At 40.5% G+C, this 16,203-nt stretch overlaps 1 protein-coding gene across 1 annotated transcript in view; it reads right to left on the reverse strand.

The window, feature by feature from the left end:
* Positions 1–5,429: 5,429 nt before the first annotated feature.
* The window catches only part of bckdk (branched chain ketoacid dehydrogenase kinase), a 44,410-nt gene continuing 33,636 nt past the window's right edge, over positions 5,430–16,203 (reverse strand). Inside the window, exons 9-11 of the mRNA XM_083637181.1 lie at positions 12,739–12,828; positions 9,038–9,193; positions 5,430–6,918 (exon numbers count right to left, since the gene is read on the reverse strand). Coding sequence (XP_083493307.1) covers positions 6,774–6,918; positions 9,038–9,193; positions 12,739–12,828 — 391 coding nt within the window. The 3' untranslated portion in view covers positions 5,430–6,773. The remainder of the gene's footprint in view (positions 6,919–9,037; positions 9,194–12,738; positions 12,829–16,203) is intronic.

A 16,203-nucleotide genomic window follows, 5' to 3' on the forward strand; every position in this document is an offset into this window, starting at 1 on the left:
CAATAAACACCTTTTCGGCCTTTGGCCCCTTAAAGTTGAACTGGGACCCCTCTCACATGATGTCTACCAGTTAAGTCCCTGAATATTGTTTTGATTCATGGTTTTGCCCACAAAATGAAAAACATCTGTTAAATTCCCCCACAGTCCAAGGTTACATCTTCAAATGTCTGCTTTTGTCCAAACCCCAAAGATATTAGTTTATCATCATGTTGGACAAAGAAAAGCAATAAATCATCACATTTGAGAACCTGAAGACGGCTTCTTCTTTTTTGTTTCTTTTTTGCTTAAAGACCAACGATTCAATTATCACAATAGTTGAACATCATTGAACAATAGTTGCCGTTTAATCTTCTGTCGATCGACTAATCGATTAATTGACTAATTATTTTTGTTTTATTTGAATAACTGTAAGAGACTTGAGGAGGTAAAATACAGATATCCACAAGAAATAATGCAAAAAAAAAGGGAGAAAGCTTGACCAAAAAAATTGTTTTGAATGTCACTATCTTCAGTGTATGACGTGGCAGTGAAAAAAGGTCCAATCCAGAGTTATATTCAATCAAAAGTTATATTTCAAAATTATATATTTCACTACCTGTATGTATCACTACAACCTAACAGTGAGCTACTTTGGTTTGTTTGTTTACAATCTGTAGCAGCAGCTCGACTACACTATGACCGACATTAAAATACAGTCTATTCAGCTATGCACAGTTCACGCAGGAGGCAAATTTATTCCAACCTGCAGCCTATGTGCAACCTGCAGCAGCTGCACTTGTGCTGGGTTGACTGCTGTCTTCACCTCCTTGTGCTTCATCATTGCTGCTCTCCTCTACTACAGCTCTTTTACGATTCCCTCCCGTTTTGATCCACTTTAGCATCCCTTCTCGTCTTTGTTCACCACTTGTGTAACCATGCGAGGCGGGCAGGTAATTGTGCATGCGCAACAGGTATAGTGTCCGTCAGAAACAAATATTTGTTTCTAAATCTCAAGACAACAAAATAAACCTCAATTTCAATGATCACAAGTTTATTTTCATTCGTAGTATTATTTTGATAGATAAACATGTTTTACAATTGATTTTAAAGTTGGGTTTATTTCATAATTTAAACATTGGGATTCCAGGGATCAAGTACCACCAGCAGGGGGGGGCGCAAGTACCACCTACCTTGAGAAACACTGTCAATAATATTAATAATAATAATTATTATTTCACTTTCACATGTTTGAAAACTACTACTAATGACCACCATGGAAAAAAATAATAAAAAAAAATGTTCACAGAGCCTTCCAAGTACCACCAGCAGGGGGCGCAAGTACCACCTACCTTGAGAAACACTGTCAATAATATTAATAATTATTATTATTATTTCACTTTCACATGTTTGAAAACTACTACTAATGACCACCATGGAAAAAAATTATAAAAAAAATGTTCACAGAGCCTTCCAAGTACCACCAGCAGGGGGCGCAAGTACCACCTACGGTACGCGTACCGTAGGTTGGGAACCACTGCATTAAAGTATTATAGCTGCTTCTCCTACCAGAAAGTTTTACTCAATTAGCTTACACTGCACACTGCTTGCACTGTAAATTCCTATTTAATTCCTTGGACTGTAAATTCCCATTTAATTCATTGGACTGTAAATTCATATGTAATGAGTATTTAACACGCCCCATATTCATGTACAGATCATCATGCCCACGGTCATCCATGGTATTTCCATGATATTCTATTTTTTTGGAAAGGATCTGTATGTTATATTGGACTGCACCTGCAATTTTGTCTTTTCGATATTTTTATCAAAATATTGATATGACCGCTATGCTGCATACTTACTCATATGTAATCTTGTATATTGTGGCAATAAAAGTGATTGATTCATTCATCATACAATGTGGTGTGTCAATCACTTTCTGAAAATGTATTAATAGATGACAAGATCACCCTCAATATAGATTCATTTATCTACGACACTTTCAACCATGTAGTTTAATGTCTAAATGTATCAAGAGATGACAAGATCACCCTCAACATAGATTAATTTATCTACAACACTTTCAACCATGTAGTTTCATATCTAAATGTATCAAGAGATGACAAGATCACCCTCAAATAGATTAATTTATCTACAACACTTTCAACCATGTAGTTTAATGTCTAAATGTATCAAGAGATGACAAGATCACCCTCAACATAGATTAATTTATCTACGACACTTTCAACCATGTAGTTTCATATCTAAATCTATCAAGAGATGACAAGATCACCCTCAACATAGATTAATTTATCTACAACACTTTCAACCATGTAGTTTAATGTCTAAATGTATCAAGAGATGACAAGATCACCCTCAACATAGATTAATTTATCTACAACACTTTCAACCATGTAGTTTAATGTCTAAATGTATCAAGAGACGACAAGATCACCCTCAACATAGATTAATTTATCTACAACACTTTCAACCATGTAGTTTCATGTCTAAATGTATCAAGAGATGACAAGATCACCCTCAACATAGATTAATTTATCTACGACACTTTCAACCATGTAGTTTCATATCTAAATGTATCAAGAGATGACAAGATCACCCTCAACATAGATTAATTTATCTACAACACTTTCAACCATGTAGTTTCATATCTAAATGTATCAAGAGATGACAAGATCACCCTCAACATAGATTAATTTATCTACAACACTTTCAACCATGTAGTTTCATATCTAAATGTATCAAGAGATGACAAGATCACCCTCAACATAGATTAATTTATCTACAACACTTTCAACCATGTAGTTTCATGTCTAAATGTATCAAGAGATGACAAGATCACCCTCAACATAGATTAATTTATCTACGACACTTTCAACCATGTAGTTTCATATCTAAATGTATCAAGAGATGACAAGATCACCCTCAACATAGATTAATTTATCTACAACACTTTCAACCATGTAGTTTCATATCTAAATGTATCAAGAGATGACAAGATCACCCTCAACATAGATTAATTTATCTACGACACTTTCAACCATGTAGTTTCATATCTCAATGTATCAAGAGATGACAAGATCACCCTCAACATATATTAATTTATCTACGACACTTTCAACCATGTAGTTTCATATCTAAATGTATCAAGAGATGACAAGATCACCCTCAACATAGATTAATTTATCTACGACACTTTCAACCATGTAGTTTAATGTCTAAATGTATCAAGAGATGACAAGATCACCCTCAACATAGATTAATTTATCTACAACACTTTCAACCATGTAGTTTCATATCTAAATGTATCAAGAGACGACAAGATCACCCTCAAATTCCAACCATGTAGAGTTTAATGTCTAAGAAATCCTCAACACATGAAATGTCTGGGAGTAACAAATTTCAGTAAATCAGACAAAACCATGGCAGCACATATTTGGTGTTGTACGACTTGTAAAATGGAAATCTATTCCAATGTGGTATGCTCTCTCCTTTCAAAAATATAAAATATAAATTTGAATATACTCAATACAAATAATATCCCCAATACCAATCCCATTAGATTTTTTTTGTCTGCCTGCATTTCTATTTTTAGGCCAGCAGCTGGCAGACAGTGCATATTCAATGCTCAATGAATTTAATTCACCCAAGCCACAGTGGCTGGTGGATTCCCAAATTCACTAGCCAATTTCAACATTTCACCAGTGGAATATTGGAAGAGAAGGGACAAACATTCCAAATTGACCAGCTTTTTGGCTGCAAAGTGGTGTTCATTCCCCAACCTGTTAAATGCACACTACAAATGTATCTCATACCTAAGCCACAAGGAACACTGTTAACTGATACACACCACCTCCAGTATTCCAGTGCCTTGATTTGCTGTCAGCTCATTGCAGGGATTGTCCCGTTTTCCATTTATAAGTCTGTACAATTTACACAATCTTAAAACTTTAAAATCTTCAGACTCACTGGTCATAATAATAGAACCAATATTGATCATGTGCAGACTCTCTCAGAGGCAAACATGAAAAAGTAACTGAGCAACTTTTGAATACCAATTTCTTTGACTTTTATGAGAGGTGTTGGAACAGCTCAAAAGTCACAGTACCCCTTCTGCTAAAGACAAAAAAAACAATAAGCTAAGATAACAAATTCTCCTTGGAGGAATTTAGATAAAACTAAAGTGTAAAAGTCACATTCAGGTTGATCAGTTGCTTGACAGCTGGTGCGCTGATTGGGGAATGTTCCAAAACAAGAGAGAGTGCTGATGGTGACACAATCTGCAGTATAATGAAGAATTTTCAGAACTTCTCTAACTAATGATTTGATTGTATATATAATATGTTCTTACACCTGGAAATTGTCTAATCCAATGGTCCCCAACCACCGCGCCGCGGACCGGTACCGGGCCGCTAGCCCGGTCCATTTATTTTTATTTTTATAAACATAGGCTATAATATTATAGGCTATGTGTGTGGTAATTGCATTGAACTTGTATGTCTCTGTATGACCTTTCATGAGCTCTACCTCCCGTTGAGAACCATTTGTGCACAATTGGCATGCGGCCTGTCTGTGCGGAATGCAGAGCAGCATTGCAGCACCTGTGTCGGTCATAGAGATTGTACAAATCCATCCCATAGAATGGGGACATTTTGAAGCAATTCCTTTCCATTGAATGAGGTGATTCATAGTAGATCGGGTGCTGGTGCTGGTGCCCACAACACACACACACACACACAACCAGTGTTGGGGGTAACTCATTACAAAAGTAAAATATTACATGTAATATATTACTTTTAGCAGTAACTCAGTAATATAACTTATTACTTATAGGATTTCAGTAATGTTATACCAGTTACTTTGTCAAGTAACTCAAGTTACAAATTGAGTTACATTTTCTTTTAAATCAAAGCACATATTTAAATAAAGATACAATCATTTCCTAATCAAACTGTCTGTTTTTATGCAAATAACCACTACAGATGACAATAACAAAAATAACATTTAAAATTGTGGGTTGTTTACACTGACTTCAATGCGGTTGACATTATTTATTCGGGATGGTTCCGGGGCAGCGATGTCATTCTGCTGCTGCTGTTGTTTTGGTGAAAGTAATGCAAAAGTAGTGTAATAAGTAACGAGTTACTCGACACAGACAGTAATATTGTAAAGTAACTTATTGCTTTTAAATGAAGATGTAGTATATTACATTTTGAAAGTAACTTGCCCAACACACACACGCACAGGAGGTAATTAATGGTGATGGCCCGCTGATAGAAGTGTGGCGGGGTGCAGCGAGCTTGAGAAACGATATACGCTTGCAAATGACGGTGGGCTGAAAAGTAGGCTATGTTCATGCAAGGAAAATACATGCCGTCTAATATCACGACCCCCCCCCCACCCCCATCCCCGGTCCACAGCAAGATTATCAGTATTAAACCGGTCCGCGGTGCAAAAAAGGGTTGGGGACCCCTGGTCTAAACATACTATCCAGAAGAGTGTAGGAAATCTGTCTTTGACCCATCCCGGAATGTGATCTTGTACAAAAATGCCTTCTAAAAAGCAATCTTTTTGAAATAGATTTGAAATACTTTCTGAAAAAACAAAAACACAGAATTTCTAGAGACCGACACATCAACAACAACAACAAAAAGAAGATAAACAATACTTTTCTGGTATATTGTACTCTGAAAGGTGTTATAATAAAGAAAAGAAAAATACCATGATCAATGAAAGTATTTTTCAAAAAGGGAAATCTAGTATTGTGCAAAAACATTTGACATTAAGATAATAAAAACCGACAGACTGACGTGGTATAGAATAGATTTGCGTGAACTCATGAAGGCAGCAAAAAAAAGAGAACGAGGATGTTAGTGAAAGTCTGCATGCAGTGGGACTAGCATCACACAGTAAGGCAACTGAACATCTGCGTGAGCTCGTGCCCCAACAGAAACACAATTAATGAGCATTTGGTGTTTTGGCAGTAGTGTCTGTAGCTATCATCCACAGGTTTATTGAGAGGAGGTTGTATAGAGTCTAGCTAAGGGTTCTCAAGGTTTGAGGATAATGGCGAACTGGTGAACCGATCAGCTTCAAAATGTGTACACTGAAGGTAGCCTCAATCAGCTTCAAAATGTGTACACTTAAGGTAGCCTCTTGTGTACTATTGCCGCCAAAGTAAGCCATTATCCCTTAATAGACCTTCAATTTTGATACAATACTACGGCTGTATTCAAATGTTGTGCGAAGTTTGCACGGCTTTGTCCAAAAACACTGAGGAGATTTGAGACGGGGGGCGGGGCCACTGGAGTGTGTGAAGGGAGATTTAAGATGGGGGCGGGGCCACTGGAGTGTGTGAAGGGAGATTGCCTCTTGGCAACTTCATTTGAAGCCTCGTAGTCTAAAATAATCTTGTGGAGGAAGAGAGGCTATGTAACTTTAAAGGTGAAGTCTTTCCCCTCCCTACTTCATTAACATCAATATTCACTACCATGCACACTCTGTCCTGACCTAAACATTCAAAAGGTTCACAAACCTCTTAACTTCAAGAGGACATGCCACAGGGTACAAAACACAAGAGAAAACAACTGAAATAGCTTATAAAGAGTCTAAGGCAAAAAGGACAAGTAGTGGGGGTTGGTGAATATGGGAGAGCTTTCTGACCACATACAGGCCATCACTTTGTGGACCAAAGTGTTATCGTAGCCCCCACGCTAGCTTTGAAATGGACATGCTTTCCTGACAGGGGGAACTCGCTGTACTCCTACGGGAGGCTGTCACACTCTGAAGCTCTCTCCCTTGCCATCGATATGGCGCAGTCTCAGGTAGAGGTCGGTGCCGATGCCCTGCATAGACTGAATGGACACGGAGCCGCCCAGGTACTCTGCGTAGGCCCTGGAGGTGGGCAGCCCGAAGCCGAACCTGCGCAGCACAGAGACAAGACGGGAGTGAGGCTTTACACTAGGCTTGGGCTGGTCTCCTATTTCATATTATTATCCCAATATTTCATCCAATATTTGATATTGCAGTAAATATGGCAATATTTTGTAAATATTGTGATATTTACCGCAATAAATATGTTGTATAAGCTTTTCAACTTATAAACTTATAATCTACTAGTGGTAGGATAGTAAAACATTTATAATAATCATACTTCAAGTAAAACATTTATTTTCAAATGCGTTCCCCCTTTCCACAACAGGCATGGAATTAAGTCATTTTTAGGGCAAGGCCACTTTGGCCTTTGATAAATACAAACTTAGGGCATTGTGGCCCAAATGTACGGCACCAAGGCCAAAACCAAAAATCTCCAACAAAATAAATATCCCCAACAGAAATAAATGGGTAAAAGCAAGAAGGACCTGGAGCACTCAATTCACTGGAATTTATTTAATTCAGTAGGTGCAGACCAACGTTTCGACGCGACAGCATCTTCATCAGAGTCCAACAGTAATGGCAAAAGACAAGTGGTTTAAATAAGCCTCCCCAGTACACAAAACAATCTGTTATTGGTTGTTCAGGATGGGGGGGTGGTCTATCAATGAGCCAATAGGATGATGACAGCACTCTAAAGAGGGATAGGCATTACAGCCAGCCCATACATTAGAATAATATACAATGATAAGTGATAGAAAGTAGAAAAATATAGAAACAAGTAATAAACAACAAGCTAAAAACAACAATTCCTCTGACACAATAAGGTCCAGATTACAAAAAGCATGAGAGGCATAGGCTACGTTCACACAGCAAACCTTAGTGCTCGGATCTTTTCCCCCCCTAAGTCAGGTCAGTCTTTTTCATGACTGTGTGAACAGTACAAGTCACATTGAAAGTGACCTTTTTAAAGACGACCTGGGCTACTTTCAAATGTGGAAAAACATCCGATTCAAATCTGATGTTTTGGAATGTGACTTCGGTGTGAACAGAGATCTGGCCCATATCAGACTTCAATGTGACTTTTACGTCATTCCAGAGTGACATTCGTCACTATCCTGCGGTGGCGGGAGGGCCAGGCGGGCAGATTATTGTTATTCTTCTGTGCATGCGTGTCACTTCATGTCCGTGACCTGCTCACACTGGAGTCTGATATGGGGCCACTTTTAAAAAGTATGTGAATAGCCACACACAAAAATCGGATCTGAGCAAAAAATCAGATTCGAGCACTAATGTTTGCTGAACTTTAGTTCTTCATTAAGTCCATTTGGTTCCACTGTGTTCAGGGTATGAAGCGAAGAGTTTGCTCCACGGCTAGCCGGACGTTTCACGCACCGGTGTTTACTGCAGCCACTTCCGGGGTTACGGCAGCCAATCAGCGTTGAGCAGCAAGACGAGCAAATTTTCGCCCTATCGCTGTCGCTCGGACGCCCAGCGATTTTTCTCCCGGGCGAATATACGCTCAATCGCTCATTTGCATTGACTTTGTATGTAAGCTCGATGCCAGCGAAAAACAATAATAGGTCGGTGTGAACGCACCTTAAGAGGTGCTTTTCAAAGCTCTTAGAGCAAAGTAATTGCGCGCTGCTGACGATAGGATAATGCCATCTATCCCACATTTTTGTGCTGAAACGCCTGGCTTGGCATGTGGCACGCCTATGTCCAGTACAGTTATAACAGGCATGCGCTTGTGCACGCCCCCAATTTGCATTGCACACGGCGTTAAACGCTAAATTACCGCTTTTGCGAAGATAGGGCCCCTTGTGTTGTGGATGCAGTGTATGGAGACCTGTGCACGCGTTTTGGGCATTGCCAATTCCTGCCTCAGGCTCTCCTCCTCCGCACCCCACCCCTCGCCTCCCCCCGCACGCTCCCCCTGCACGCTCTAATCGCCATCGGCAGAAGAACGGAGCATTTCTTCCACATGTTTAGAAACAAAGATCCCTCATGTCTAGAATGGTAGAACCGGCAGATATCCTGCCCTGACTAACCGGCCATGGTCCAGACTTCATGTTTAGAAGTGGCTATAGTGTAGGCGCAGTGTAGTGGAAGTGCTGTGTAGGACTGAGGGATGGCAGCAACAGCAGGTAAATGCGAGCTCTCTTACCCATGCATAGGACCAGACTGGGGGCCGCTGTTGGTAATGTTGTTTAGGAGGTTGCTCATGCGGGGGTCCTGCGCGCTTTCCTCGGCCGTGCTGAAGTGGTAGTTCATCACCTTGTCTATTATATTGTGAGGGATGCCACCGCCACGGTCTGAAATCCTAACAAAAACAAACAAACAACAAAATGGTGAGCTGAGTGACCTCATCATGAGTGGTGAACACTAGAGATGGGACAATAAAAATTCAATAAGTATATTATTTTTGAGTCACAGATCTTTCCAACAATGGCATTGGCTTGCTAGAATGTAAACAGCAACTTAAAATGTCATGACAAAGTGCAGATCATATCATTTGGATGGAGAGCTTGTGAGTAGGGCTGTTCGATTTTGCCTAAAACTAAAATTGACGATTTCTTCTCTCAAAACTCGAATTTTTATACTATTATACTTATCTAAACATTTGTTGCCCTGCAGAGCTCTTTTTCCCCCTTTTTTTTCCATAAGTGACAATTTACGCTTTACTCTGTTTTAGCTTGCCGCTGCTATGCCTAACTTCCTGGCTGTTGCTTGCTAACCTGCAGTCACTTGACACTGGTGGATTTGCGTGTGCCTCCGTGACATAATTATATTAGAAGTGTTTAAGCGACCACCCGTGCTCAGAGTTATATCTGTACTACAATAACACAAAGTCACAACAGGTATGCGGGGAACTACGATAGCAGTTAGGGGGAAATTCAGACACACAGGGACAGGTGAGTCAGCTGAGGCTGCTAACTTACAGCCATGAATACAGCCAATCTATCAGTGCTCGGTGGCCTCACGTGTTGTTTTGTTATTATGTGAACTGTAAAGGCAACGTTTCATCGTCCGGTGATAACGTCTGTGTTCGTGTGAGTGTGTTGTGGCAATCGTTATCTTGTAGGCTACAGCCCGCAGTGCAACAAGCTGCGCTCAGTGCTCACTCTGTGCTTTTTGGTCGGAGGTGTTGAAATAAGTCCATTGCGCTGCTGTCTTTAGTAGCCAGTATCACAGCCTCTAGAGAGACTTTACAGCGGGGAGAATGGACAAGTAGCAGCATGCGTACATGAGAGAGAGCCGCCCCGCCATAACGTAATTACCCTAGTTGAAGTGTAAATCGATTTTACAATTTTCGCGTTTTTAACATCGTCCTAACTAATTAATTCGATTACGATTCAAAATGGATTTATCGAGCAGCCCTACTTGTGAGTTGTGAAATTGTGACGAGCAAACTGTCTCATTTGTGATAATCTCTCAAGACAGATTTTCAATTTGCATGAAAATCTGCCTGCATGGATGGATAATAGCCCTCCTAGGGGGCAGGCCCTTGAGTTGGAAGCATGCTGCGCTTTACTCAATCAAAATGAAAACAACAAAATGTAAACTGCTGTGTGTAAGTAAATAAGGTCCCATGGAAACCCCAACATGGCGAGCGCTGGACCGAAAAACCCAAAACATCTCGCTGTTCTAACAAGTGCCTCAAACAAAGGCGCTGAAGAGGTTTTCAATATGGAAGAACTCAAACAACTCGTCTGTTAGCGCCATGTTTCTTTTGCAGTGCCGTTGCTGGTCGGACTGTAAGCACAGGAAGCACCGGATAGAGCGGTCGGCAGGGCCGGTTTTAGCCTGCTATATTATTAGGGTACCGTATATAATATTAGGGTGGGCTCAGCTGGTAGAAATAATAGGTGGGCAACTTGGACGGTAAGTAGCCCAGAGGTTAGTCTGACTGAGCTAGAAGCAGCCTGGTGGACCTAGCTCTCCCATTGGTGCCGACCATTTCAGTCGGTGCCGGATGGATATGGATATGGATTTCCTTTCCGCTCTCTCCGTGTCGAATCTGTGGATCTCAAATGCCTGCGCCGCTTTGAAACAATAACAACAGCAGCACTAGCCGCTAGTTCGTTGCTACTAGGGATGGGCATTTTGAATCAATTTCCATAATCGAAATTCGGGAAAATTAACGATCAATTATATTAATAATAATATTTTTTTATTTTACAAAATGCCTATGTGTGAAGCCGTCCTCGGCGGTCAGTACAATTAGCATAAAGGGGCGTGGCCAATAACCTCAGCTTTGAGTTCCGGTTATTCAGGTGTTGAAACGAGCTAGCATCCCTAGTGAATATGCCAGGCAGGAAAATACGACACGGGAGCAGAGTTGGGGTCCGTTACTCAAAAAAGTAATGTATTACACATTACATATTACTTTCAAAAAAAGTAATGCCTTACTTGATTACTCCCTGGAGAAAGTAACATCGCCTGAGATGCATTGTCACATAATTTGTTAACAATACAACATTAAACCTTACATATATGCCAATATATTAACACAAATTTCTATTGTAATAAGGTAGGTTGCTGATGGTGGCTGTCCGTTCCCTGCCATCTGTATTTTGCTCAATAAGTTTCTGAAAAATGGCAATTTCATTCTACTGTTGAAACTGGCAACATTTCCTCTACCATGTACAAGGAGGCAACAAGCCTGTCCATCTCTGATTTTGATGTTACCTTGTGAAAAGCAAGCTTTTGCTGCTTGCTTGGGGACGAGGCAGGCGACTCAGCTTGGCTCTGCAACCAGCTTTGTGTTAGCATGTTTCCACTGCTTCTGTCCAGGGCAACATTTGCAGTGTCACATTCTTGTCCTTCCGCGCAACAAATACGAAGTAATGTGCATGTCTCCACCCCTCAAAAGTTGTTGTAGAAGACGGTGCGCTTTTTGGCAGATTGCAATCCGCACTGTCTGCACCCACTTCATTATAAGACGACGTATTTGAGAGGGGTATTTACAGACCCCATCGCTGTATGTGGGTTTCTCTTATGGTTTACATTTCATTTCATTTTGTCAAATATTCAGATAGGCTATTCCAGAATTGCATGTTGTGTTAAAATAAATATTATTATTTCTATCTAACACTTTTTAGCCTGATTTAATTGTAAAACAGAGTGTAAAAAGTTAAGCAAAGCCTTCTGGGAAATTTAACCTGTGGAAGAGGAAAGTGGACAGAGTTCCCAGCATGCCCTGGGGTACTGTGTTTTTGTGTCAATTGTTTGTTTGTCAATGTGTTTTGGAGGTTAAAATGATTTCTTGCAAAGTTATGTGTCGACTAATAGTGCTGTTCTGCATGCTAATACAAAGTTGAAATATTGGCACCATGGGTGATTCTGCTGTGCAGTTAAGTGACCCATCCCCGTCTGATGAGACACAGGATCTGCTATTAAAATGGAGATTTTTTTCTTTATATACTTATCTTGCTAGTACGCAAGTAACGAGTTAAGCGTTTGATTAGTAACTGTAATGTGCTTACTGAACTTAGGGACAGTAGTGCCTTACACTACTCGTTACCGACAAAAGTAATGTGATTACAGTAACCCCCAACACTGCACGGGAGTCATTGATTATGCATGCAACTTGGTTTGTAATCTGGCATGAATGAAATATTTGGCTATTTCCAACATTGAAAAATGTAAATGTGGTCTTGAAAAATATAGCATTTGCAGAAGTGTGGAAAAATTCCCACAAAAATCAGGCATTTTCAGAAGTGTGGGAAAATCTCCACAAAATTCAGGAGAGTAGATTTTTTTCACTCACATTGTGATAACACTTCATTCGAGAAACACCACAGCGGTTCAAATCAAATCTTCTGCTGAACCAGTGGTGATGGAACTGTGACATTAGCCACTCACCGGATGACAAAGTCTGTGTCGTTATTGGCAATGGTGACGACCACGTCGGGGACATTGTACGGTGTGTCCAAGTGGCTCTCCATGGTGGCCCTGAAGGGACAAAAAGGTAGAGGTCATGGAGAGTCAATGGTCATTGTGGCACCAGTAAAACGGGACAGTCTCTGTCGTGCAGTCTTATGTATGTGGATGTTCCTGAACTTCCCTTCTGGATATAATGTACATAGATGAACCGTTCTTATGCAGTGTCTACATCCTGATGAAAGCATGAAGCCAAGATGTGTTCACAAACTAATAAATTATTTTACTTGAGTAGAGAGAAGAGTGCATTTTTCATCATTTTCTTCTAGTCTTATCGCTCAAAATGTTGCCCTTTTTCATTGTGTGTTTTGCATTAAATTGCCTACAGCTAGTTTAGAATGGTAAACCATAACTTAGTTATACTGGCTTTAAATTATTTCAATAAATTCCATCCAAACTCATTTGTTTTGATGGCCATAATTGAGTGCACCTAAGACACATTGCACTGTTGTTCACTTGTTTTGTGTGGTAATCCATCCATGACAAACAACTCTGTTTAAAGTTTGACAGAACGTTCATGTCTCACTTCCTCATAAGAAATCTCCTCTAGCTCACCTGCAGCACCTCTCCCATGCCTTACACAAGCTCACAATAAGACAATGCACTGCCATTTTCATTACAAAACTTTTTTTTTTTTTATCCCATTTTTATCCCCCATTAGTGCTAATTTATATTTATCCTGGTTGCTGCTCCACCCTCTGCCGATCTGGGGAGAGCCGAAAACTGGCTCCATGCTTCCTCCGAGACATGGGCAGTTAGCCAGCCGCTTCTTTTCACCTGACAGGAGAAGCTTCACCTTTTCACCTGACAGGGGAAGCTTCACCGGTAGGACATAGCACGTGGGAGGATCACGCTATTCAAACGAGTTCCCCTCCCTCTGAACAGGCGCCCTTCACGACCAGAGGAGGCACCACATCAGCAACCAGGATATTGCATGTTTTGGTGAAGGGGTTCCTATATGAAGGAAGCCCCCGGGAGGCACGGGGAGAACATGCAAACTCCACACAGAAAGGCCCTTTTGTAGCCTGGGTAAACCCATCCCCCACGTGACCTGCTCTCAGACCTGTTCTCAGTCACTATGGTCTGGAGAATGAGCCATTCAAACCGGTTTCTGCCGTCGGGGAGGGGCGGGTGTACCTCCTTTGATAGACCACTCCATCAGCCAACCAGCTTAGCACACAGAGCACATGCGCAGTGCAACAGATGGCGTCATCACTCTGCGACCTTTGTTGTTAGCACGGGAGCTAACACTTTTCATTTCAGTACTGCTAGCACGCAATGGCTACAACCATGCAGCCCCTCCGCCCGAAATGTAAACAGACTCAGAGCTGGCCTACGGATCGATGTGTGATTTCCAGGTAAGAATATGTTATTCACAGGTATATGCCACACTATATATTATCTCAGAAACTAGCGTAATTGTGTTTGGTAAGAAAGACATTCGATAAATGACTGACTTTTCCTCATCGGCTGTGGTAACGTTAGCTAGATTACGGGAGCATTTTACGATCTAATGAATTCTAGAAAAACATGTCAGAAGCTAGCTAACGTTAGCCACGTGTAACATACAGTAACTGCTACGTTTTATATTATTAGAGCTTCCAAGAAGAGAGAACATCGCCTCTGCCAATGACTCCTGTGACGGTGGTCAGGGAATGAAAGAGGAACAGGACAACTGTCTACACGGACCCAAACCTCGATCCCTGCTGCAGATGGCCGCAGATCTGGAGAGATATTTGTGGCTGTGAAGAACAGTCATCATCTATACAGTGATATGATCTAGTTATCAGGGACACGCTGTCTTATCTGCATAAATCATATTGAATAGTACCAGACAAAACCTTCAAAACAAATCAAGCTCATGCAGGGTGTCGGGCAGGCAGCAGTGCATCGCGCACGCTCCAGGCTGCCTCCGGGGCTCGACTCTGCTGCAGCCCGGAAATGATCGTGGACTTAATGTTAATCAAAAACGGCCACACTCATAACGGTAAGGTGTGTTTGACCTAGCTAGAAATAACGTTAATGCACTCGCATTTCAGCGTGGTTACAGATGTAGCTGACGCTAGCTAGCTACAGTAGATTTTTGGAGGCTATAGCGTTAACGTGAATGTCATGACATAGTGAGCGTAGTGTTATACTGTATATTATACATAATCCAGATCATATTCCAGATGCAACCTAGCTAGATGTTAAGCTCCACACTGCTGTATGAGTACAATCAAATCTATCAAGCCTTGATATCATATTCCAACGTGAATTCAGCTGAGGGGTTCGCTCCAGAACGAGACTGTTGCATTCAATATTTGTACACGATACTGTGCAGTAGTTAGTGCAGGCTAGTTAATTGTTGGAAGTAAGGTTTTTGAATTCTAAAAGGCTCACAGCACATGTTGTTTCTGACTTGGATTGATTAATCAAAATTTTCAAAATCTTTACTACTGTACTGTCCATTAATAATGACATCAGGTGACAAGCTGAAATGTCAATTCTTATAGCAAATCTAGGTAAATTTCAGACTTTAACGTAGTGTCTTGTCTGAAGTGAATACAAGTGACCTATATTTTTCTATCCTGTCTTTGAATAAAAGTTGTACATTGTGTTATATTTGAAAACCATGTCTTGGCTCCCTTTGTGTTCACAATTACAACAAATCTGGTGATCTGCAGATGATGTAAACTTTTGTAATAAATGTTATCTCTTGTACTTCAACCTCTGTCTAGTCAATTATAGGACAAGATACACTTAGCCTACTGTAACACAGTCTTGGGTTTTGTCTTCATTGCCTAGAATTATTATTATTATTATTAAAACGATTATGAATTATATTCGCTAAACATTATCTTAACAGACTTACCAGCTTAGGCTTCATTCTGTGATGCGTTTGTTATGGTTTGTTGTTGTTTACTTCCTCCCAGCATGCATTGTGCTACTGTATTTCGCTACTAAATAGCAACCAAATGAGCCGAAATAGATATGAAGGTAGATCTCAATTTTGTGTAATGGTAACACAACCTGCAATTGTATAACATTTCAATATTGGACCAAATAAAACATCAAATGAAAACACCACCCTATGTGAAACATATATGTAATCCTGGGTCTATATATACCCCTCGTCGATTTAACGTGATTTAGGTAAGTGACAGCGTAACGCGCTTCTACCGGCATCTCCTACTGTGATGTCCGCTCCAATAAATTGGCTCTACTTCACATTTAAGTTTTACAATAAAAACACATTTATGCAATGACTTTACATAATGTAGGCGATATTTATGTGCATCATCCTACCTGCAGCAGGAGAGAGAAAACTTTATAATAGCCTATTACTGTATAGCCTGGATGACGTTAGCTAATGCTACCCAGCCTTACATTGGCATATGCTGCATT

The sequence above is a fragment of the Poromitra crassiceps genome (genome assembly GCF_964638095.1).
Source record: "Poromitra crassiceps genome assembly, chromosome: 1".
Classification (NCBI taxonomy): domain Eukaryota; kingdom Metazoa; phylum Chordata; class Actinopteri; order Beryciformes; family Melamphaidae; genus Poromitra; species Poromitra crassiceps.